This window comes from Mus caroli, unplaced genomic scaffold, assembly GCF_978045245.1.
Source record: "Mus caroli unplaced genomic scaffold, Mus_caroli_1 scaffold_14, whole genome shotgun sequence".
Taxonomy (NCBI): Eukaryota; Metazoa; Chordata; class Mammalia; order Rodentia; family Muridae; genus Mus; species Mus caroli.
In genome coordinates, this window is record NW_028227269.1 from 98490952 (window position 1) to 98514795 (window position 23844).

Here is a 23844-nt window from a genome sequence, read left to right on the forward strand (position 1 = left end):
TTCTGTCAGCCTGCAGCAGATGCTTGCTACAGCTCAAACCCAGAGAAAAGCCAGGACTCGACTTCAATGATGGTATCTCTGAAGGAAAAACCCCTCAGCACAGCCATATGTACACTGCAGACACTCGAAGGACCAGCATCCATAGTCACACAACACCACCACAGGATGCAGCACTTGGGGAGTGGCGTGCCCTACTTTCTGTCCATCCAGCCCTCCCAGCTCAGAAGCTCAGAAACTAGCTTTGTATAGCAGGAAGGCAAGACACGGGCTGCAGCTTCTGATGAGAAAGAGCTTTCTTCAAAGCTAGTGGCCATCTCATACCTACTTGTGAAAATCCAGAAATACTCAAAACCTTTTCCTTCTAGTTAGTGCAGTTTAAAATGCTTTTCTGAACCCTCTGCAATACCACTGCCTAGAACATTATCCAAGTGAGATGCAAGAGCTATACATATACAAAGAAGGGTCTTGTTGATAAAAGAATATTGATACTACTTCCCTTTCTCTCTCTCTCTCTCTCTCTCTCTCTCTCTCTCTCTCTCTGTGTGTGTGTGTGTGTGTGTGTGTGTATGCATGCATGTGCACTCATGTCTTCCCATTCCCCATTTTCAAACAGACTCTCTGCATCCCAGGATATTCAATCCACAATCACTCAGGGCTGCAAAACAAGACTCCACGCAATGGGGCTTTCCATTAGGCTTTGTGATCTTTGGAAGATATAGAGTGCTGCCGCTCCCTGAGAACGAGGTCTTAAAAGAAATGTGTTCAGAAGAGAACTTCGTTAGGCTTCATCCATATAAAGCTTCCTAAAACTCTCCAAGGAAACTTAAATGCAAGCAAATCATTAGCTTGGTAGCTTCTGAGAACTACTGGGTAAAGGCAAATTTTCTTGATTATCCCCACGTAGAGCCCACTGCCTTCAAGTGTCTATAAAAATGTGAACATAAATGCATCTAGTGCATCCCCAACTGAGTTATCTATAAAGATCTCATAAGAACACAATTTCCAGGACCTGAACAGTACCCGAGCTGCTTCCTTGGGCCCTCCAGTACTGTGTCATTTTGATCTCACTGCACTCATATGAGCTAATGGCTTCTGCTGAAAGCTTCAGCTGTCAGAATCACCCTCCACTTACTATGGCCGTGACATAAACGTTAAAAAAGAACACTGAATAAAGAACCCCCGCCCACTTCTCCCAACCCACATCTACTATAAGGCTGTCTTAAAGGGCAGGATCCAATGGCATTGAGTACATCCTCAGGGCTGTGACTCCCCATAACTATCTACTTCCAGGACATTTCATCACCCCAAAGGAAACTCTATACCTTTGAAAGCTGTAGCATCTCATGTGCCGGTCTCAAACCCTGGGAACAGCCACTGCATTTGTTGCCTTTATGGATTTACCGATTTAGAAGATCTCACAGAAATGGGTACAATATGGGTCTTCTGTGGTCAGCTTCTACTGTGTGGTGCAGAATTTACAAGACTCCTCCATGCTGCTGCTCTTTCTTTATTAGCATCCATCCTTTTATTGCTGAACAAGATGGACAAACCCCACAACATTTTGTTCATTCATTCAGCTTGTTTCCAGTTTTTGGCTGTTAGAAATGGTGTTATATGAACATTCATGTTCAAGTTTGTTTGTGAAAATTTGTTTAAACTCTTTACTAAAGTCTAGGAGTAGAATGCTATGAATATACTTTTAAATCCCTTTCTGCTATGCTTTCACATAAAATCAAGTTCACAAAACAGCTTTACCATCAAGGATCATATAGTTATCAACTAGATTCCTTGGTCCTGCTGCAGACCTGCTCCACTGGGATTGTTCATCTTGTAGGCGCGAGGACATGGATTTGCTTAGCATCCCTCGATGGAGTTTGGATTTGCTTAGCATCCTCGATGGAGTTAGGGATGTAGATCATTGACAAACCACAGTTCCTCAGATAATTCTCATGCACTCCTTCAGGTCAGCACTCAATGGATTAGAAATGTTTTAAATCGCTTGAATATCCCACAGAGAACAGAGGCACACTGATTCAGAATGACAAAGTGGGAAATGTCTCCCTTCATGTTGACAACACCAGCTCATGGTTGAAATGTCCAAGATTAATTCCAGCTACCACATAGACTCAAGGAGGCTCCTCCTCCCTGGTCATCTCAAGAAAATAATGGAAGATTAATCCATCCATCCATCCATCCATCCATCCATCCATCCATCTATCTATCTTCCATCTTTCTTTCTATTTCTTTCCCCCCTCTCCCCCTCCCCCTCCTCCTCCCTCTCTTTCTGGGCCAGTAGAAATGTTTCCCTTTGAAGCACTGATGTTCTCACTGTACTTCTAAGGCAATTCACATTGACCAGTTGAAAAGCCTTATGAAGATCTGAACAAAGTAAATTTGAGAGAAAATATATCTGGCAAAAACTCCATATAATAATTGCAGGTTCTTGTGCCTTGAAGGACCTTAAACAAATTAAAATGTTTTGTCTGGATATGACAAATAAGTTAACCAATATAAAATGTTAAAGGCCTGGTAAAGTTGTGTGTGTGTGTGTGTGTATGTGTGTGTGTGTGTGTGTGTGTGTGTGTGTGTGTGTGTGTGTAATGTTACTTATCTAGTTCAACAACATATTCTAGAAAAGCCTTAGGTTTAGCTGCCTAGCCCCATATCACAAAACCTTGGAGATTCCCAAATGAAGCTTTCTCTGCATTTCCCATGATATGAATCTCTTAGCCTCGTCCAAATGAACATTCCTGACAACAATTAAGGACACACAGGGCTAATGAAAGACAAAAGAAACTAGATTTATATAGGGTTGCTATATTAATTGTGACATAGGACACTTAGTACAGTGAGCACTAGGCCTTCACAGAGTTGATGATGAAATGCTAGCATTTATATGAGAACGACTATCTGTTGTAATTCTCTTTGAAGTTTTGTGGTCATATCATTATGCAAACAGCCAGTACTTGAGGATCTCACTGCATGTCCTACCATGGACTCACTAGGTACCCACTGAGATGGCTACAAACACAAAGGTAACAACGAGTGCCAGTCAGGCTGTGGAAAAAGCAGAGTCCTTAGAAGTGCTGGTGGAAATGTAAAATGGGGTAGCTGCTTTGGGAAACAGAATCTCCTCAAACTATTTAAAACAGCGTTTTCATATGGCCCAGTAGTTCTACTCCTAAGTACAGAAGAAGAAGGAAGACATGCCCACTCCAAAGGCTGTATACGAATGCCCCCATAGAAGCACTAATAATAACAGCCCGAATACCCATCAACTGAAAAGAAATCGGGTAAGATGTGGCAGACTCATAAAATAGAATATTATTTGGCAGTGAAAAGAAAATAGTGAAGCAATAAAGAAGAAGAATCTAAACAATTGATGCTAAATGAAGGGGGCAGCCACAAAAGACTACACTGTATTACTCTATGTGAAATGTTCAAAATAGGAAAATCCACAGAAAGGAAATTAACTAGTGACTATCAAGAACCAGGGGAGTCAAAGAGTGGGAATAGATTACTATGAGTTTGGGGTTTCCTTGAGGAGGACTAGTGTCCTGAAACTAAATATTAAATATGTTGAAACACTTAGACACACCCTTATAGCAGGTGAATTACCCCACATACAGAGTCTATGTGGACGGACACAGGTCATGTAAACATACACGGAAGCCAATGCCCCGGTAACCTCCGGTCAGACTCACTCACCATGCGTAGGTTTTGTGTTGTTCTTGTCTCCACGGCTCTGAGAAGCTCCCTAAATCTCCCGACTCCTCTCGTCAAGTTCCTGGGTACACACAAAATTGGATAAGGTTTCCATCTGGCGTGTATTAATATTAAGTATTTTATACACAGGCTTCAATGCACTTTGTCTATATAAAAGCTGTTGGCTGGAAGTCAAGCAAATGGTTATTCTGCACATACCAGTCTGTCTTTGAGCAACTGACCCGACACTGATAATTTCTTGTGTGTATGCTTTTTAGACCTAATCTAATTTCCTTAAGGAGACAAAAATTTAAAAATCAGTCCTGAGGCGAAGAGAAAAAGGTAAGATACACTTTACAAGAATCTATTTTCAAACGTACAGTGCCCCCCATCCCAGAGTGGTACTGAAATTTATACTTTCATTAAAAGGAAAATGATGTCACTGGGCAGTTGAGGACTCAACTCAGCAAGGCACTGCATGCAATGTGGATAAGGCTTCTTGCTGGAAATTCATGAGCAGAAGGAGAAAAGGTATGAAAAAGGAGAGACAGCCTTGCTCAATCCCCTCTCATCGTTCAGAACAGAAATCCCTGCCTAGTAAGCCCATCACATGGACCCTATGACCCTGAACTGATACAAAGAAGCAAAGGGCCAACAGCCCTCTCTGAGTCACTGTGTGCTGACCGGTTCCTGGGCTTCCTGACTGATCAGAACACGGTCCATTCATCATCGTCCATGCTCCACAAAGACAAGGCTAGCCAGGCACTTCACTCAGGGCACAGCATTCTTTAGAACATCCTGGCCAATATATCCAGGCCACACGTGTTCTCTCAGAACGCTGGGTCTGGCCTCTTTAGCTGGGAACACCTCCCAGCCATTTCCTTTACATTGAGCACTGCCACCATCTATGACAGAACTCAGTGATATTTATAACACACTCATTAGAACACATCTCATCTTTCCAAAGAGCCACAGAACGGGTCAGCAGGTGCAAGACTGTCAGCCAGCCTCCGGAGGCTGTGACAGATGATCAAGGTATCCGGCTCTTGTCTGGGTTGCATTTTAAATCCTGCAAAGATTGAGATAAAAATATGCTTCTGTAAGATGCAAGCCACAGGGGTAAAGGCTTCTCCGAATTCTCATTCACAACAACAAGCCCAGAACTTTAAGACACTGACTAATTGGCTCAGTATGTAAATATCCCCCCAGTCCTCTCACCCACACAGATGAGATGTTATCAGGTCAGAAGCTTTGTGGTAGCATAAAAAGAGAAGCCTGTGCTCAGGACTCTAAGTAGCACTAAGGAAGTCCATTGGCGACACATGAACAAAAACTAGGGAGTAAGCCCTGGGACAGGCAGCCTAACCTGCCTGTCCCTTCACTCATTTGTATGGGATTCAAGTTCATGGGTAACAACGTACATTGCTCTGGGCTGAAGCTCAGTGCTCTGGAGTAATATGAGGGGACCGGAAACAGTCACAGCTAAAAAGGGATGGGAATGACTACGACAGCTAATTCTATTTCCATATCACCAATTAAATGCCTACCGTGTGTACATAAAGGGCAGCACTCTGAACTCATGAAACAAGGACATGCCTGAGATGATGTCACTACAGACTCTGGTAGACCACAGAAAGAACTGCTTTGCCATGGTGGAAATTAGACCTTGAACAGTAAGTATTTCAAAGCTAAATATTGTAACTGTGGGAAGGCTACAAATAGGACCTGGTCATTTGGGGCGTCTCCTATGTCCTCTTTGCAGAATGAACTATTTATAGAGTTATGGAAGCACAGAATTTTCTAGCCAGAAATGATCCAACACAGTCAAGAAGTGAAAGGGTTTGCTCAAGCTCTAAGTCTGGCAAGAGAGCAAACTGGGAGCTTTCCACCATGCTGTTGCCACCTTGGACAAAAGAAAAATGAGCTCTATAAAGCAGAAATGGCTTGAGAGGAAGGAACAAATATGAATCCAAGAGCTCAGATGTGTATTTTGTGCACTGATTTTCAAATGACTTCACACACACAAATAGCATAAATTCTATGCTCTGGTGATGACAGCTAATGAGATAGATGCTTCTTAGGTACTGGTTCAAACCGGAAAGCAAATCCATTCAAGCCAGGTGAAGAAGCCCTGTGCCTGATGTTCTGCCCTCAGCTACCTGATACATGATGAGGAGAGAAACCCAATTCCCTTTTCTGGCAGCCTGTGGTTTCTCCCATGCAAGACGGAGGCCCTCTGCTGGAGGAATGTACAAATCTTTAGGTAGAAGGAGGCCGAGCCTGATGAGGGGAAATCTGTAAGAGGTCCTGGCAGAGGAAGACTCTGGTGTGAGTGCGAGCTGTCCCCAGGTCTGCCCAGCTGGATCCTGGACTGTGTTCAGGATTCAGAATCAGTCTCTCCTCAGCCCAGAAGAATTCTGCTCCTAAACAAAGAGTCCAGAGCAGTGGCAGAGTAGTGCAGGCCTGAGGCTGGTCAAATGAGTGTGGCATCCCAGAACAGCAGGGAAGGGGTGCCACATTTTAAATATTAGAAATAGTCACAAGCACCCTAAGTACCCAAGTTCTTCAATTCTCACCAAACAGTCTATAACAAACAAACATTTTAAAGTCAGATATTACTCAATCACTGAACAGAAAAAACAAAAAAAAAGCTACATGTTTAATCATGATAGCAAGGAAGAAAAAGGAGGAAAATAAAATAAAAAAAAAAACCACATGATTGCTTTCATATTTCTAAACTATTAGTTTGTCCCTAAAGTGCTGAGGCCCATTAAATAGCTAGAACAAACTGTTGCTTAAAGTTTCCTCTCTAAGTTGAACATCAGAACACCTGGTTCTGAGGGTTTCTACAGACTCCTGACAGGAGGTCATTTATTCCATTTCAACGCCCTTGACTGAGATGGTGCGATGATGTCAGAATTCACTATGGTAAGATTTTTGCCAGGATCAAGCAGCACACTCTGGCAAGGTGTCAAAACCTGGGTCATCTCCTGCACTTTGCTTTCTGTGCTGGGTGTGTTTCCCCCAGGTTGGAGCAGCTCCAACAACTCAGCTAAGACCAGGGAGGAAAGCGCCTGCAATCTATAGGACCAGCTGTGTGCTCAGCCTGGCAGGCCACGCCACCTTTGATCCCTGTGCCATTGCTGTGCCCAGCCCCACAGGTGGAGCTGCAGTGCCCCTCGGCCTATGCATGGTCAAACTCACCCCTTTTCATAGTGGGAGCATCTCCTCTACCCTTCACCCACTCCTGTGCCTTCTCCCTTCCCTTTTCTATGCGAGTTTGTTGTTCTCTAGACTCTCACCATTCCGGGGCTCTCTGTGACCCCCAGGCTTGACTTCCTGCGAGCCGGTGCTACCCCACAGTTGTCTGTACAACTTCGAAGGTTCCAGCTCTCCAGCAGTTGGCCCTTCTTCTTTTTTATTTTAAATTGTTTAAATCAAATTTTGAGTTAACATATAAATAATGGATTTGTTATAGCATTTTCATAAATACATGTCATTATCCCTTATTCTCATTACCCCTCTTCTACCCTCCCATTCTCTCCATCCTCCTCCGGCTGATACCTTCCCTCTCCAAATGGTGCTTCTCTTCTTTCCCATCTCAGAATCAAAGCCTTTTCTTTCATCTGTCTCATGTTCTCTCTCTCTCTCTCTCTCTCTCTCTCTCTCTCTCTCTCTCTCTCTCTCACACACACACACACACACACACACACACACACACACACACACATTTTCTCCCTCCTTCCCTCCCTCAAATGTCACCTTATTATTCCTCATAGCTGAATGCAATTCTGCTGTATATATGTATTCGTGTGTATATCTATATATTTTTATTATATATTCTTCTGCTGAAGGAGATCCATACTGGTTACATATCTTGGCTACTATGCATACAGCAGCAATAAACATGGACATGGAAATATCTCTGGTTTGTTGAGTTAAGAGTTCTTCGGGTACATATTCAGGAATGGTTTAGCTGGGTCATATGGTGGCTGTCTTTAGGTTGCTGAGGGACTTCTACACTGATTTCTATCAACAGTCAATAAACCTCACTCATCAGCATTTGTTGTCCTCTGTTATCTTGATGACAGCCTTTCTGAGTAAGGTGAGATGTAATCTAAAGCAGTTTTAATTTGCATTTCTTTGATAGCTAAAGATACCAAAGTCTTTCTCCAATGTTGATTGGCCATCAGTGTTTTAAGACCCGCCTCCTCTGTTCAGTAGCCCATTAGCTGACAGGATGATTGGGAGGGTGGGGGTCATTCTGTTTTTACATTTCTTTATGTATTCTAGCTATTAATCCACTGCCTAATGTTTATTTGGCACAGATAGACCCCTAATCTGTAGTCTGTCTTAACTCTGGTGATTGCTTCCTTTGCTATAAAGAAGCCTTTAAACGTATGCATCCCTACTTGTCGGTTCCTTAAAAATGATCTCCTATGCTATGGGAGGATTATTTTTGCAGAATGTTCCATGTCAATATCTAGAAGTGTTTTCCACCAGCAGTCTTAATGCTTTGGTTCTTATATTAAGATCTCCCCCTTGAAGCTCCATCACTGCACAGGCCCCCTCTGTACAGATCTCCCTCTGTAGCTCTGAAACAGCTTTTTCCAGTGCTGAGCTCCAAATTCACATTGTTAGCATAAGCTTACAATGGCATAAATTTTGTTTTACAACTCTGAACAGTTATAGCTCTTTGATATTATCTCCTGAGTCCTATCCAACAAGAGGGAGATATATTTTGAAAAGAGCCAGAGCTCCAACATCAGCTCATAACAGAAAACCAAGGCTGAGATGGATGAGAGGACTTGAGAATCTTTCAGACTCCGATGGCCTAACAATATCAAATTTAATATATCTTTCTTTTATTTATCTTTTCATTTCTTAGAAGACGAGTAGAAAAAGAAAAATTCTCTCCTTCCCCATGCAGTATGTATGTATGTGTGTCTATGTATGTATGTATGTATGTATGTATGTATGTATGTATGTATGTATGTATGTATTATGTCTATGAGTGTTTTGTTTGCATGTATATAAGTGTACCCCATGCATGCAGTGCCCACAGAGGTCAGGAGAAGGCATCAGATACCCTGGAACAGTGAATTGTCATGTGAGTCCTGGGAACTGAACCCAGGTCCTCTGCAAGAGCAGCTAGTGCTCCTAACCCCTAACCATGTACTTCTAATTATCTACTGACTTCCGAGTTTGGCTCAGAACAGTAATATAAATTCAGTCGTCATAAAAACTCAAAGTTGGGTTGCAAATAGGAGTCTTCATATTCAATATGAACTCTCTGGATGGTAAGGAAAGGGAGCCAGGCCTTCCATAGTAAACTCAATTTCAATTTCTCTCTGGTCGAAAATTTCTAAGCAAAAATCAATTATAAGATGAGTCAATACAACAGCTCTCTGGAGCAAAGAAGCAGTTTGACTTTTTCTAGTTTCTCTCTACTGCCAGGCTGAGCTGCATAAGAAGTAGGCTGTTTCACCAGCTGAGCATTTTCCTATTGAGCGGTTGGTTTCCTCTCAGGTTTCTGCAGGTCCCCGAGGATGCTCTAGTGAACAGGGTATGCCATCCCTGCTGCACGGTAGCCCAAGTTCCTCAGATAGCAGCAGGCTAGAGATCTGCTTAACCATTGGGAGTCCACCGATCAACTCCATGGAAGATGTGCTTGCTACCTGTCTCTGCCCTTCCACCTCACTAAGCATAGGCTGGCAGATAGTGCAATGACACAACCTCTTAGCAGCCTAGACAGTGTTCCGTGTAATATGGAGGCCAAGCAGGCTTTCCTCCTACACCACAGCACACGTCTGCCATGAATCTAAAGCTAACTCGTTTTAGAGACACAGACATGGGCATGTCAAGGTTTGGAAGAGGGGAAACCTGCAGGCAGTGTAGAAAACCCCTTCTGTCCTTGTACCTCCACATGTTTCTCTTGGTGTCTAGAGTCCAAGGGACCAAAGCCAAGGCTTCACTTGGATGTTTTTTAGCTTCCTTTTGAAGAGGCAAGTGTTGACTCCTGGGGGAGGGGAGGGGGGATCCCAGCACAGCTGCAAACGCACCTAGCAGCACTCGCCACATGTTAGTTCACCAGACAAATTCAACACCTCGAGAGCAAAGTCTGGTTTTTTGTTGTTGTTATTTTTTGTGTTTTTTTTTCCCCCTGGTACCTATCTCTCCTGGTCTCAACAGCCTCACAGGAGCAAGCCAGGAGACCCTCAGGAAAGAAAAGAGTGAGCAGGAGCCTGCTTTCTGAAATCCCTTTCCCTGTCAAGTTTTGTGACTACCAGGGAACAGCTAAAGCAGATTCTCACAGAGAAAGACATACCTACCCACCACTGTGGACACCGTCAACATTTAAAACAAAAGAAACACAAAAAGATATCATCCATGTATTTTCTGAAAGTCACTAACTCTTAGATCCCAGCTTGAGAATCTTGCTTCTCCTTCACGTCAACAAACCTTGGTGCCATCTGTTCTGAAAACGTGTGACATCAGAAGTAGACCTCCAGATCAGGAATGAAAACAGCGTGCTTCCTGGTACCAAAGGATACTCAGGTTTCCCAGAGCAAAGCCTCGCTTCTCCCTCTGAACGCACTCTTGCCTCAGATCCAGTGACATGCATTTGTGAAGACAGATGGCATCTGTAGTCAGGGGCCAGGGATCAAACTCACAACCTTGGCCTCATTAGCAAAGGACTGTACAGAGCAAGGCAGCTGCAGCCTAGATATAGCAATGGAGGGTGTGACAGCCACGACACTAGGAAGTGAACAAGCATGCCAGGCTTCTGGATGTCTCATCTCAATCTAATGAGAGCTGTCGTAGGCTTAACAACATTTTTTGGATGACTCCACCAATGGAGGCTTCCTCATGACAAATGGGAAGTAACGTGTATAACTGGTCAGCTGGCCAGGCAGCATGAGGTAACAGGAACACATCAAACCAGACACAGAGGGTGGCTTCTAGTTCATATCACATGGGCCAGGTACATATCACATATCACAGGGACATGAAGGAATCCGTTTAACAGATATGCAAAAGAAAGCCCAGAGTGAAAAAGTGTGCAAAGTGGGAAAGCAGCTGCAGGAGCCAGAGGGCTGCAGACAGCTCATCCTTCTCTCAGCTCTTCTTTTACACCGCCAGACCCCAAGCCTCCGAGGAACGAGAAACACAGGAAAATGCGTCCTATCTTCAATCCTCCTTCCTTCCAACCTCAGGGAATAGTCAAAGGACACCAACGTTCATCAAAACCTGCCTCCACAGGAAACTCACCAGGGAGCCGAAAAACAAACCTTCTCTCTCTGAACATAATTGTATCTTAACGATGGGCAATTTTCTCAAGGATTTATTTGTATTTTATGAGTGTTTTATCTGAATGTATGAAAGTGTGCTTTTTTTTGCATGCCTTGTGCCCATGGAGGCCGGAAAAGGGCCCTTGATTCTCTGGATGTGGATGCTGGGAATGGAGCCTTGGTACTTTGCAAGAGCAGCAACTGCTCTTATCCTCTAAGCAATCGAGTCAGAGCCTTAATGAGTCTCCATTTAATCCCAGAAGCCCAAAAGAATCCAATGGGCTCTTGGATTCCTTAGTGTAATAATACTTTTAACAAACTAACCATGTGGATCGATGACAGGGGAAACTGCCTTTCCGTGCATTTGTTTAGGAATCCTTATGTTTATCTGCAAACTTGAATTATGAGAGATGAAACAGTACTGACTCTGTAGCCAAACCTCATGGGTTTCAATCTTCTGTAAGGGGAACCTGTCTCCATTTTCTTATCTATTTTACAGCTCACTGACTTGCTATGAAAAGAGAAAGTGAGTAAAATGCACTGGGGAAGTGTTTTTAAATGCCACCCCTCATCAAGGCTATCATCCTCTATGAGGGCTAGTTTTATGTCAATGTCAGCTGCAGTCATGTGGGAGGAGGAAAGCTCACTGAGAAAAGGCCCCCACCACACTGGGCTTGTGGATGACCCTATGGGGGCATTTTCTCGATTGATGATTGATGATTAATGATTGATGTAGCAGGGCCTAGGTCACTATGGGCAGTGAAACCCTTGAGCTGGTGGTCTTAGGTGCTATAAGAAAGCAGTCCAAGCAAGCCATAAAGAACATGCCATAGACGGAACTTCCCCATGGCTGCTGCATCAATTCCTGTCTCCAGGTTCCTGCTTTGAGTTCCTACCCTGACTTCCTTGAATGATGCTCTAAAAACTGTAAGGTTTTTAACCAACCTTTTCCTTCCCAAGTTGCTCTTGATCATGGTTTTTAACCACAGGAAAACCCTAATTAAGACATCTTCAAAAGTATACCATTGGGGGAGGGGAGAATACTAGGCTCTACCTTCCAATTTATAGGAAGGAAAATCTTTATTTCTTTAGAATCATTTTACTTTGAAGACAAAAATGACATTCCCTAGTTGACTCCTTCACTCCCTTTGCTAGGTTTTGAAAGCCAACAATGCAATGAGTAGCCCATGAAGATCCTAATTCCCAGGTTGGGCCTATGATGATAAAAGGCAACAGCCGGCCCAGTGAGATGGCTAAGGGGGTAAGGCCATGGTACACACTTGCTGAGATGCAAGCACACACACAGGCATAATTAAGTAAAAGATAACTGATGTCATGTGAGGTGAATAAGAAACTTTCTGGACCTACTTACTCTGTGGGGAAGGTGATGGTGACATCTCCTGAGAGACTGGTGCTCTGGGGGAAGAGGGTGAGTCCCAGACAATGCTAACACTGAACACAAGGGGGATCACGGGGTTTAGGAGGTGACTCTTTACTATGCTATCTCAGCACAGGCATCTGGGGCCTGCTTTGAACTGATGAGGAAGGACCAGAACAAACCAAAGACTGGACGTGGCAAGGAAGTTCTATACGGTTTTATAAGCCTGTAATACAAAAATGCGAAGAGCAGAGTAAGTCCCAGAACATTATATTTACTCTACCACAAGTGCCTGCTCAGTGGAACGCAGGCTGGGCTTCCATAGTCTGCACTGTGAGGTGGGCTCAGTCAGTTACAGAGCACCACTGAGGACCAAGCCTATTGAGTGTTTACTTTAGAAGATGATGGTGGTGAAGAAGCAAGGCAGTCTAGAAAGCAGAAGTCCTAACAATTCTAAATACTCATCAGTTCTGAGCAGCAACGTCACACACAGGTACTTGTCACCATCCTATTCTCCCAGTGCCTTGGACCATGGGGAAGGAGAGAGGGAAGGGGTCCTTCTAAGTGAAGCACACATACTCATGCTAAAAGGTCAGGGGCAAGGACGAGAGTGCACTGCACACTTCAGTGAGTGGAAAACAGACACTGCACTGCCACGTCAACACAGTGCAACACTCCAAAGCTAAGACCAAGGGAACAAAGAAATCTAACAGAACACATGACGGAATATTAAGGCCCTTAGGCATTGAGAAACCATGGCCCAATGGCCCTAAGGCTTTGAGCAGTAGCAGAGGGGGTAGGTAACAAAGAGCCTCAGGATGGGAAGTGGTGGAAATCTGAGGGTGGCCTCGGGTCCCAAGCCCAACTCTACCCACAAGCAGCCTACGGGCACCCAATTACTAACCAGCAGAAGAGGAAGGACCATGACATTAAACTGTTGAGTAAAACGCCCTGTGTTCTCCGTGGGGAAGGAATGAAGAAGAGTGTGGGTTGAGGAGGTGCAATGTCTGTGGGACCCCCAGGCACCCTTGTGAGTTGTCCCAGATAGAAGCTGGGAAAGGTGAATAATTTAAAATTAGAGAGGAAGAAAATGGCAAAGTTGAGGTGGTCATGAGAAGGGGGAGGGCAGGAAGGGAGCGTGAGATGTAAGGCATGTGGAGACATGGACCAGGAGGAAAGGGCCAGATGCCAGACAGACACAGAAGGGAAGAACACCTCTCTCATCTCTCTCCTGCTTTTTCTCACCTGAGAAAAGGAACAAGTGCCTCCCCCTAATGGGGGAGGGGAAAGCACCCCAAAGCCCTGACCTGCTACTCAAAACCATCATCCTTGCATCTCCCTACCATTTGCCAACTCCCACCACCTACCATCTGGCCCTCCACGGCACACATAAACATTTACTGGGTGAAAGCCAGAAGTAGGCGCTATGATGCTCGGTTTAATAATAAACACTGCAAAATCAGAGCTGGTCTCCCTTATATGCTACATCAAAAATCTTCTCATGTATACTTTTAGATGTGAAGATGGGGAAATATGTCCATGGCCACTGAGCCAGTAAACAGAAAATTTGGGATCAAACCCAGGCCCAATATAGTTCCAGTGCCTAGAGAGTTGAAAGATGGCCCTGTCATGATGACAGACCAGACACAAACTTGAGAACAGAGCTAATTCCAACAAGCAAAAGCCAAGCTCACCCAGAGAAAGGAGAGCATAGAGAAGACTGTACTTAGGCCAGACCTAGAGGCTAGGAGACCAGGAGAGAGCTGAGAGTTCTGCTGAATAGTCTCTGCCCCAGGCAGAAACACTGCTCAGAAGCCAGTCAGCTGATGAGAGAGTTGCAGCTCTGACTAGCGAGTAGAGAAGTGGGTCTGCACATTCATCACCAGGACAAGCTTCTAAAGAGTGTTCTCTAAACACAGTTCATGTGACTCTTCCTAGACAGAGTACATAGTCAGCCCAGAAGATGGTGGTCAGGTTTCCCTGTGCATTATAGAAAAAGACCCACTATGTGCTATCATCCATGCCACTCTTTCATCATGAGGAGAGCACACGACTCACTCTTCTGGGCACATCTAGGTCCCCACAGGTTGGGACAGAAGCCTACAAAGAAACCTGAGATAATACCACTACCAAGGTCACCATCATCTTCTGCTGAGATGACCCTGCACATCCTTCCCAGTGGCTTCCCATCCACTTGCTAAGGCAGGTAGGAGCTCATTTCCTCAACAAACTTGGGAAAGAGTTCCAAGGAGAAAGGAGGGCCTCGCCTAACAGCTCAGCAAGCTGAGCAGGACCTGGGAGCCAGCCCTTTGTGGATACTACTCTGTCCAACTTTTTCCCCCCTCCTTTCGTTAATTTTATTATTCATTTTTCACCCCGATGTCTCCCCCCCACACACACTCTAGTGCCCCCTCACAGAGTCCATCAGCCATCCTCTCCCCTTATCCTTTGAGAGGGTGCCCCCTGGGTATTCCCCACCTCCTGCCCTGGAGCATCCAATCTCTGCAGGGTTGGGCACATCCTCTCCCACTGAGGCCAGGCCAGGCAGCCCATTTGAAGGGATTCCACAGACGGGCAGAGCTTTGGGGACAGATCCTGCTTCAGTTGTTGGACCCACATGGAGACTGAGCTGCACATCTGCTACATATGTGCTGGGGGCCTCAGTACAGCCTGTGCATACACTTCAGTGGGTGGCTCAGTCTCTGAGACCCTCCAAGGGGCCAGGTTCATTGACTCTGTTGGTCTTCCTGTGGAGTTCCTATCTTCTTCAGGGCCTTCAGTCCTTCTCCCAACTCTTCTATAAGACTCCCGGGGCTCTGTTCAGTGTGTGGCTATGGGTCTCTGCATTTGTTTCAGTCAGCTGCTTGGTGGAGCCTCTCAGAGGACAGTTATGCTAGGCTCCTGTCATGCATGTCCTTCTGGGTTACCTCACTTAGGATGGTATTTTCTATTGATAGGGAAAAGATCTTCACTAATCCTACATCCAACAGAGGGCTATTATCAAAGAAAAAAAAAAAAACTCAAGAAGTTAGATTCCAACAAACCAAATAACCCAATTAAAAATGTGGACTCCAGAAAGTCAAATAACCCCATTAAAAAATGGGGCTCAGAACTGAACAAAGAATTCTCACCTGAGGAATACCGAATGGCAGAGAAGCACCTGAAAAAATGTTCAACATCCTTAATCATCAGGGAAATGCAAATCAAAACAACCCTGAGATTCTACCTCACACCAGTCAGAATGGCTAAGATCAAAAATTCAGGTGACAGCAGATGCTGGCGAGGATGTGGAGAAAGAGGAACACTCCTCCATTGTTGGTGGGATTGCAAGCTTGTACAACCACTCTGGAAATCAGTCTGGCGGTTCCTCAGAAAATTGGACATAGTACTACCGGAGGATCCAGCAATACCTCTCCTGGGCATATATCCAGAAGATGTCCCAACCGGTAAAAAGGACACATGCTCCACTATGTTCACAGCAGCCCCATTTATAATAGCCAGAAGCTGGAAAGAACCCAGATGTCCCTCAACAGAGGAATGGATACAGAAATTATGGTACATTTACACAATGGAGTACTACTCAGCTATTAAAAAGAATGAATTTATGAAATTTCTAGCCAAATGGATGGACCTGGAGGGCATCATCTTGAGTGAAGTAACACAATCACAAAAGAACTCACACAATATGTATTCACTGATAAGTGGATATTAGCCCAAAACTTAGGATACCCAAGATATAAGATACAATTTACTAAAAGCATGAAACTCAAGAAGAATGAAGACCAAAGTGTGGACACTGTGCCCCTTCTTAGAATTGAGAACAAAACACCCAGGGAAGGAGTTACAGAGACAAAGTTCGTAGCTGTGATGAAAGGATGGACCATTTAGAGACTGCCGTATCCAGGGATCCTTCCCATAAGCAGCTTCTAAACGCTGACACCATTGCATACACTAGCAAGATTTTGCTGAAAGGACCCAAATATAGCTGTCTCTTGTGAGACGATGCCGGGGCCTAGCAAACACAGGAGTGGATGTTCACAGTCAGCTATTGGATGTATCACAGGGCTCCCTATGCAGAAGCTAGAGAAAGTACCCAAGGAGCTAAAGGGATCTGCAACCCTATTGTCGGAACAACATGATGTACTAACCAGAACCCCGGAGCTCTTGTCTCTAGCTGCATATGTATCGAAAGATGGCCTAGTCGGCCATCAATGGAAAGAGAGGCCCATTGGACTCGCAAACTTTATATGCCCCAATATAGGGGAATGCCAGGGCCAAAAGAATGGGAATGGGTGGGTAGGGAAGTGGGGGGCGCTATGGGGGACTTTTGGGATAGCATTGGAAATGTAACTGAGGAAAATATGTAATAAAAATATTAAAAATTAAAAAAAATGTGGAGCAGAGCTAAACAGAAAATTTTCAAAAGAGGAATCTCAAATGGCCAAGAAGCACTTAAAGAAATGTTTACCATCCTTAGTCATCAGGGAAATGCAAATCAAATTGACTCTGAAATTCCACTTTACACCCATCAGAATGGCTAAGATCAAAAACTCAAGCAACAGTACATGCTGGCGAGGATGTGAAAAAAGAGAAACACTCCTCCATTGCTGGTGGGATTGCAAACTTGTACAACCACTCTGGAATCATTCCGGCAGTTTCTCAGAAAATTGGAAATAGTTCTACCTGAAGACGCAACTATACCTTTCCTGGGCAAATACCCAAAAGGTTTGTCCATCTCCACGTCTCCACAGTGGACGTTTGCTCCACTGTGTTCATAGCAGCTTTATCTGTGATAGCCAGAAGCTGGAAACAACCCAGATGTCCTTCAGTGGAAGAAAGGATACAAAAATGGTGGTGCATTTACACAACAGAAAACTGTTCTACCTTAATTGGCCCCTCATTTATTTTTTAAGGCTATTTATTGTATAAAATATACAAACAGAAAGCCACAAAGAGCAAATTTATCATTTATTATAAGGCAGGTATCCCTGTAATCACCATGCAAGCATCTAACAAGAGAAAACACCCGAGAGTGGCACACAGAGGTGTGTATGAAAGCAAGCAACGAGCCAGGAAGCTGCATCCTCCGTGGCTTCTGCGTCGGTACTGCCTCCATTCACTGCCATGAATTCCTGCCCTGGCCGCATTTGATGACGAACTATGATGTAGAAATATAAACCAAACAATCCCACGTCTCACCAAGGTGCTTTTTGTCATGGTGCTTATCAGAGCAACAGAAATCCCAGCTAAGATAACTACTTACTTTCTTAGACACTGAGTGAGGATTCATGAATTTAAACATATAAGCCTGTTGCAGTTTTTTAATCCTTTCTGAAATTTGAATTACTCCCTATTTGGCCCAAGTCCTTGTCACATGACCTAGAAGACTTTGCTTGCTGCCTTGTTGTCACATGACCTGGAGACATCACTAGTTCCCTTGATGTCTGTCACATGACCTAGAGACATCACTAGTTCCCTTGATGTCTGGACCCATGGAAAGGTATATGGCCTGTCCTCGATATAGAATGAGATTTCTTTTATACTGGAATATAGATTTCCAGATTACTCTCTGGGAGCCAAGGCTGCTCACTGCTAACGGGCCAGTCACCTTGGCCAGCACTGCCCACTCATACTCACAGACACCTCTTGGCTTCCTACTGACGTCTCCAATTCAATCACTCACATTGATGACTATGGTTTTCCTTTGAATATTTCTATGTTAAACTGTGTGCTAAGAACTCTAGTTCTCAAAAACACAAAAGATGACAAGATTAGAGATTCAATAATTATCCAGTTGCTTTATTCTATGTTCCATGAAAAAGATTTAGGCTAACAATACCACCAATAATAATTATGATTGCTAGAAAGTTTTTAAGTTACTTCTATTTTCTGCATATAATGTCAGCATTTTGTTTGCGTTTCTAATTTATCTGCTATATGCAGTCCTACATCAAACTGTATTTGCTATGAGACATGCAAAAAATAGAAAAGCACAACCAAGCACAGAAAAAAAAAAGACAAATTCACTCCAAACTGGCCAACATACAGACCTCTACACAGGACTCTATGATCAAAGAATTTATGGAAATAATATTTTTAAACTGTTTTTGAGACGGTATATACCTCTACTTAGTTTATTTCCATGTGTATTGATGTCTCACCTGCCATGTGTCTGTGTGAGGTACCAGATACTCTGGGACTGGAGTTACAGAAGGTTAGGAGGTCCGTGTATGTGCTGGGAATTGAACCTGCATACTCTAGAAGAGCAGCCACAGCTCCTAACCATTGAGCCACCTCTTCAGCCCCAGAAATTATTACTTAAAGATTTAAAGCACAGCTAATATGGTGCAGATGCTGGTAAGAAACACTAAAGAGAGAAAAGCAGGAAGACTAAGCTCAAGTCCAGCCTGGGCTACATGAGAGCTTGTCTATAAATAAATAAATGGATAAATAAACAGGAATTCTCAGTCAGTGCATGAGAACGGTAAGAAGGCTAAATAGGAGCGAGCATTCAGATGACAGAATAAATGAATAGAACTTCGTGAATACACAGAATGGAGAATGAAGAAAACTGAACAACAATGTACACTACAAAGCCCTGCGAGATAAAGGCTTGACAAAAATCTTTAAAGGCACAGCACCCAAATAACGACTCCCACACAGGGATCAGCAGGGAGAGCAATGTGACTTCCCCTCAGACACTGGGGAAGAGATGCGAAGTGCGGAAGGAAAAGAGCACCAACCAAGACTTCCAGGCCCCGGAAAATGATCCTCCTGAAATCAACACAGAAGAAATTCCCCCAAAACAAAGCAGTACAAAACAAAACAAAAAACAAAAAGTGGCAGAATTCATAAAGCACAGACCTGCAACTATAAAATTTTAACAAAGTCCTTCAGACTACAAGGAAATGTCACCAGATGGTTAATATGAATCCCCAGGAATAAACTAATAACAGCAGCTAAATGTCAATATGTGGGTAAATATAAAAGACTACATAGTTTTCTTATTTTTTCTTTTTAAAAGTTCTACTTTGGTTGCTCACAATCTTCTCCTGTTTCAGGGGATATGACATCTTCTTCTGGTTTCTGCAGGCTCTGCCTACACATGGTGCACAGACACACAAGCAGGCTAAACACCCATACACTTAAAATAAGTTTTGAAAAATGAAATTTCTAAAAGGAAAAAATGAAACTATGTGGAGTAAATCAAGTTATTACTAATATGGAATATGGTTGGTGAGATGGCTTAGCAGGTAAGGGTATTTGCCGCCCAGCCTGACAACTGAGTTGGTTATCTGCGACCCTACATGATAGACAGAAGGAGAGAAATATCTCTCATAAGCTGTCCTCTAACTCCCCCACCACCACCACCACCACACACACACACTCACTTGGAAGGGGGGATAAAAATGTAATGAATTATAAAAAAAGAAATACTGTGATAATTAATATGCGTATTATAATCCATAGAGGATTCATTTTTTAAAAAGTACAAAAAACTAACAAAGGAGCAGGGCCCGTGGTGCACAGCTATGGTCCTAACACACACCCAGGTGGTCGAGGCCACAGGATCATGAGTTTGAAGTCATCGTGGTCAACACAGTGAGACAAAAACAAAACAAAACAACCAACCAAACAGAAAAACAACACAAAGAACAACCCTCTCCCCCAGGGTACATATAGAAGCAAAGAACAAAAGAGTCAGTGTAAAACCAACATTTCAATAACTGTATCAGGCAAATATAAGTATTCACTGAAAAAGCAAGTAAGTTGATGGGATTAAGAAAGCAACATCAAATATGCTTCACATTGGAGATACAGTGAGATTTCATTCAAAGGCATAGCCAGGCTGAGAGGACATAGAAGAGCTCAGCACTGTCCACTGTAATCGTAAGGGAGATGGAACAGCTTTATTCACAGTAGATAAGACAGACTTCAAATCAAAAAGAAGAAAGGCAAAGAGTCATCTCTCCAACTCCAAAGAACAGCACAGTGAATGAGAACGACTAACAGCTGCTCTCTAGACCAGGAGTAAGATAGGGGTGTCTGGTTCTCTGAACTGAACGGAGGGTTCTTGTCAATGTGAGAAGGCAAGGAATAAAGACATCCAGACCCTGACAGACCAAGCAAAACTGTTTACGTCACAGATGTCATGATCCTGTATGTAAAACACCGAAGTCATCTTTTAAGAAGAGCTATTAACGGGAGCTGGTGACGTGGCTCAGGGGATAGAGGCTCTTACTGGTGAGCCCGACAACCCGCGTGGATCTCCAGGACCTACATGACAGGATTAGAGAACTGACTCCCACAAGTTGTTCTCTGACAATTCGCCTACACATGAACACACAAGATAAACACATCTGAGAAGGAACTAGTAATGAGATTATCACGTTTGCAGGCTACAGCATCCACATATAAAAGCCCAATATTTTATAAATAAAAAGGATAATTTGAAAGTGAAATTAATGAAACAATTCCATTCACAGTGGCTTAAAAGAGAACCAAAGACACTCGGGAATAAAGTTGTAGAAATGTAAAGCCTGAACCCCAGCTACTATAAGACACCGTTTAGTTGCAGCGGGGCATCCACGCAAGTCCTGGTGTATGTACACGTGTACGCAAGTGCATGTGGGAGACGGGGGCCAATGCTCAGTGTTGTCCTCAATGGCTCTCTAAATTTTTAAAGATTTATTTTTATTCTTTTTAACTTATGTGTATGTGTAAGTTGCTATATGTGTGGTGGTGTCTGTGGAGGCCAGAAGATGGATGGCATCATATTGCTTGAAGCTGTAGTTGTGAGCTGCCTGATGTGGTTGCTGGGAACTGAAAACAGCTGCTCTGGAAGAGCAGTAAAAGCTCTGAAGCACTGATCTCTCCACTCCTCTACTGTAGTTTCTGAGATAGACTCACTTACTGAACTTGAGTTCATTGACTGGACTGGCTGGACAGGGATGCTCTTGTGTCCAATTCCCCAGGGCTGCAGATACAGGCACAGGCTGCAGTGCCAACTTTCTATAAAACATTTTTTAGAGAAATCAAAACTATTCTAATTGGAGAGCCATGGATTGGACCATCTGCCACTATAAACTTAGGTTTTATTGTGAGCATGTGAAGCCCACATTGATCCAGAGAGTCACGGTAGCTCTTACCAAAATGCTGGCAGACTTTGTTGCAGTAGAAAGATGAAAAGCCTAAAACTTACATGAAAATGTCAAAAACTAAAAACAAGCCAGGTGTGGTGACACATGCCTTTAATTCCAGCACTTTAGAGTCAGAGAGATGCAGACAGATCTCTGAGTTCTAGGCCAGCTTGAGCTATATAGTAGGTTCCAGGACAGTCAAGGCTATGTAGCAGAAAGACCCTATCTCAAAACAACAACAATAAAACAATGACCATCCCCCACCCCCAAAAAAACCCTGGAAATAGCCAAAAATAATTTTGAAAAAGAATAAAGTTAGTGGATCTATCATACTAAATCTCAAAGTTTATAATACAATCTTTAAGGCAATGTGGCTTAGCTCAAGTATAACAAGACACAGTGACGAGGGAGAAGAAATCCCAGAAATGAATAATGAGCACTTGTTCAGCTGGGCTATGTCCCACTAAAGGTCACAGCAACTCAATAGGAAAAGAGTATACTTTCTAACAGACGGTACTTGATCTACAGGGTGGCCACATGCAAAATATCATTAGATCCTCACCTTACACCATATACAACTATTACTTCTAAGCAGATTAGAGACCTGAAGTAAAGGTTAAACCAACAGAGCTTCTGGAATAAGACATATTGTTTAGTTTAGACATACTAATAAAAGGGTGATCTATAAAATAAAAATTGATAAAATGGACTTCATCAAAATGAAAACCTTTTTCTCTTCACCTGACACCATAAAAATGAAGGTATAAGTCACAGACAGACAACACTTATAAAATGTCAATCTGATATCCAGACTGTGTAAAGAATTATTACCATTCAATAAGAAAACCAAATGGAAGACAGACTTGCATGCACACCCATGTGCACATACATACCCATTTACACAAGTGCACACATGAACATACACACACAGGCATAGCAAAAGCTCTTAGATGTTTCACCTGTGAATAGATACGTCACTGCAGAAGACAAAGGGATAGCTGATAAGCAGGTGAAAGCTGCTGATGTTGTTACTCTTTAGGTAACACACACTAAAAGGAAATATATGACAAATGTATTACAATGGATCTGAATAAAAGACCTGACACCATCAAGTGTTAAAGAGAATATTAAAACCCAGACCCTTGTTAATTGCTGATGGAAATGTAAAATGGAATTGCCGCTTTGGCAAAGAGGTGATCAACTTGCTAAAAAGCTAAACAAACTTACCAACTCCTTACCTAGGAATCACCACAAAGGAATGGACACAGTCTCCAAGGTTTGAACACAGTGTTCACAGCAGCATTGTCTATAGTGGCCATAAGTGGCAAGAGGAATGCCCATTAGTTGGTGAATGGATAGTAACATGTAGCTCAAGATAATGGAATGACCATTAGGGCGGGAGATGAAGTGCTTGCTTCACAAGTATGAGTTCAGATCCCCCTGCCCCAAACCATACAATGAGCCAGGGATGGTGGCATTCATCTGTAACCCAGCAATGGTAAGATGGGAGAAAGAGACTGGCAGACCCTTAAAAGCTTGCAGGTCAGGTAGCCTAGCCATGGCCACTGAGAGACCTTCTGAAGGAACATACTCAAGGTTGTCCTCCGACCTCTACTTGTATGCACACCCATGTGCACATACATACCCATTCACACGAGTGCACACATGAACATATACACATAGGCATGCACAAATATATGAGCATTGGACACACACACACACACGCACATACACACGCATATGCACACACATACACACAAAGAGGAGTGCCCTTTTGATATATGCTACAAATATAGGTAAATTTGAAAAACCATACTGAAAGTGGAACACCTCGACTATACATCCTGTGATTCCATGTATATGAAATTTCTACTAAAAGAAAAGCTGTAGCAACAGGACATCTGCAGTGGCCTGGGGACAGAAGTAGGACTAGAAATTATTATCAGTGAAGTCATTTCAAGATTTGAAGTAACCAGCCACTCAGAATCAGAGAGGATACAAATGATGCCAAAGGGAGGCAGAAGGAAAAGATCCAGGAGAAAGGTACAGTGTGTTCGTGCCAGCTCAGAGAACCACCAAACACACTGTGTCTAACGGCAGAGAATGGAAACCTAAAATAGAGAGGAAGGTGAAAACCCAAATGCCAATTGCAAACACTAACTCATCATCTTTAAACCTTCTCGTCAGACGCAGGGTTTTGCAAGAACACACAGACACAGGCTTCCATCTTGGTGGGCAGAGCTACAGCAACTGCTGTCATATCAATGAAAATGCAGGTATCTGGGAGACAAGGGGCAATTCTTTCTCTTCTTTTAACAAAAAGTTCTAA

At 43.4% G+C, this 23844-nt stretch overlaps 1 protein-coding gene across 6 annotated transcripts in view; it reads right to left on the bottom strand.

Moving 5' to 3' along the window:
* The window catches only part of Ttc7b (tetratricopeptide repeat domain 7B), a 215107-nt gene that overhangs the window by 115172 nt on the left and 76091 nt on the right, over positions 1 to 23844 (bottom strand). For all 6 annotated transcript variants that reach the window (XM_021179207.2, XM_029484578.2, XM_029484576.2 and 3 more), the window contains one exon: positions 3709 to 3787. In XM_021179207.2, coding sequence (XP_021034866.1) covers positions 3709 to 3787 — 79 coding nt within the window. The remainder of the gene's footprint in view (positions 1 to 3708; positions 3788 to 23844) is intronic.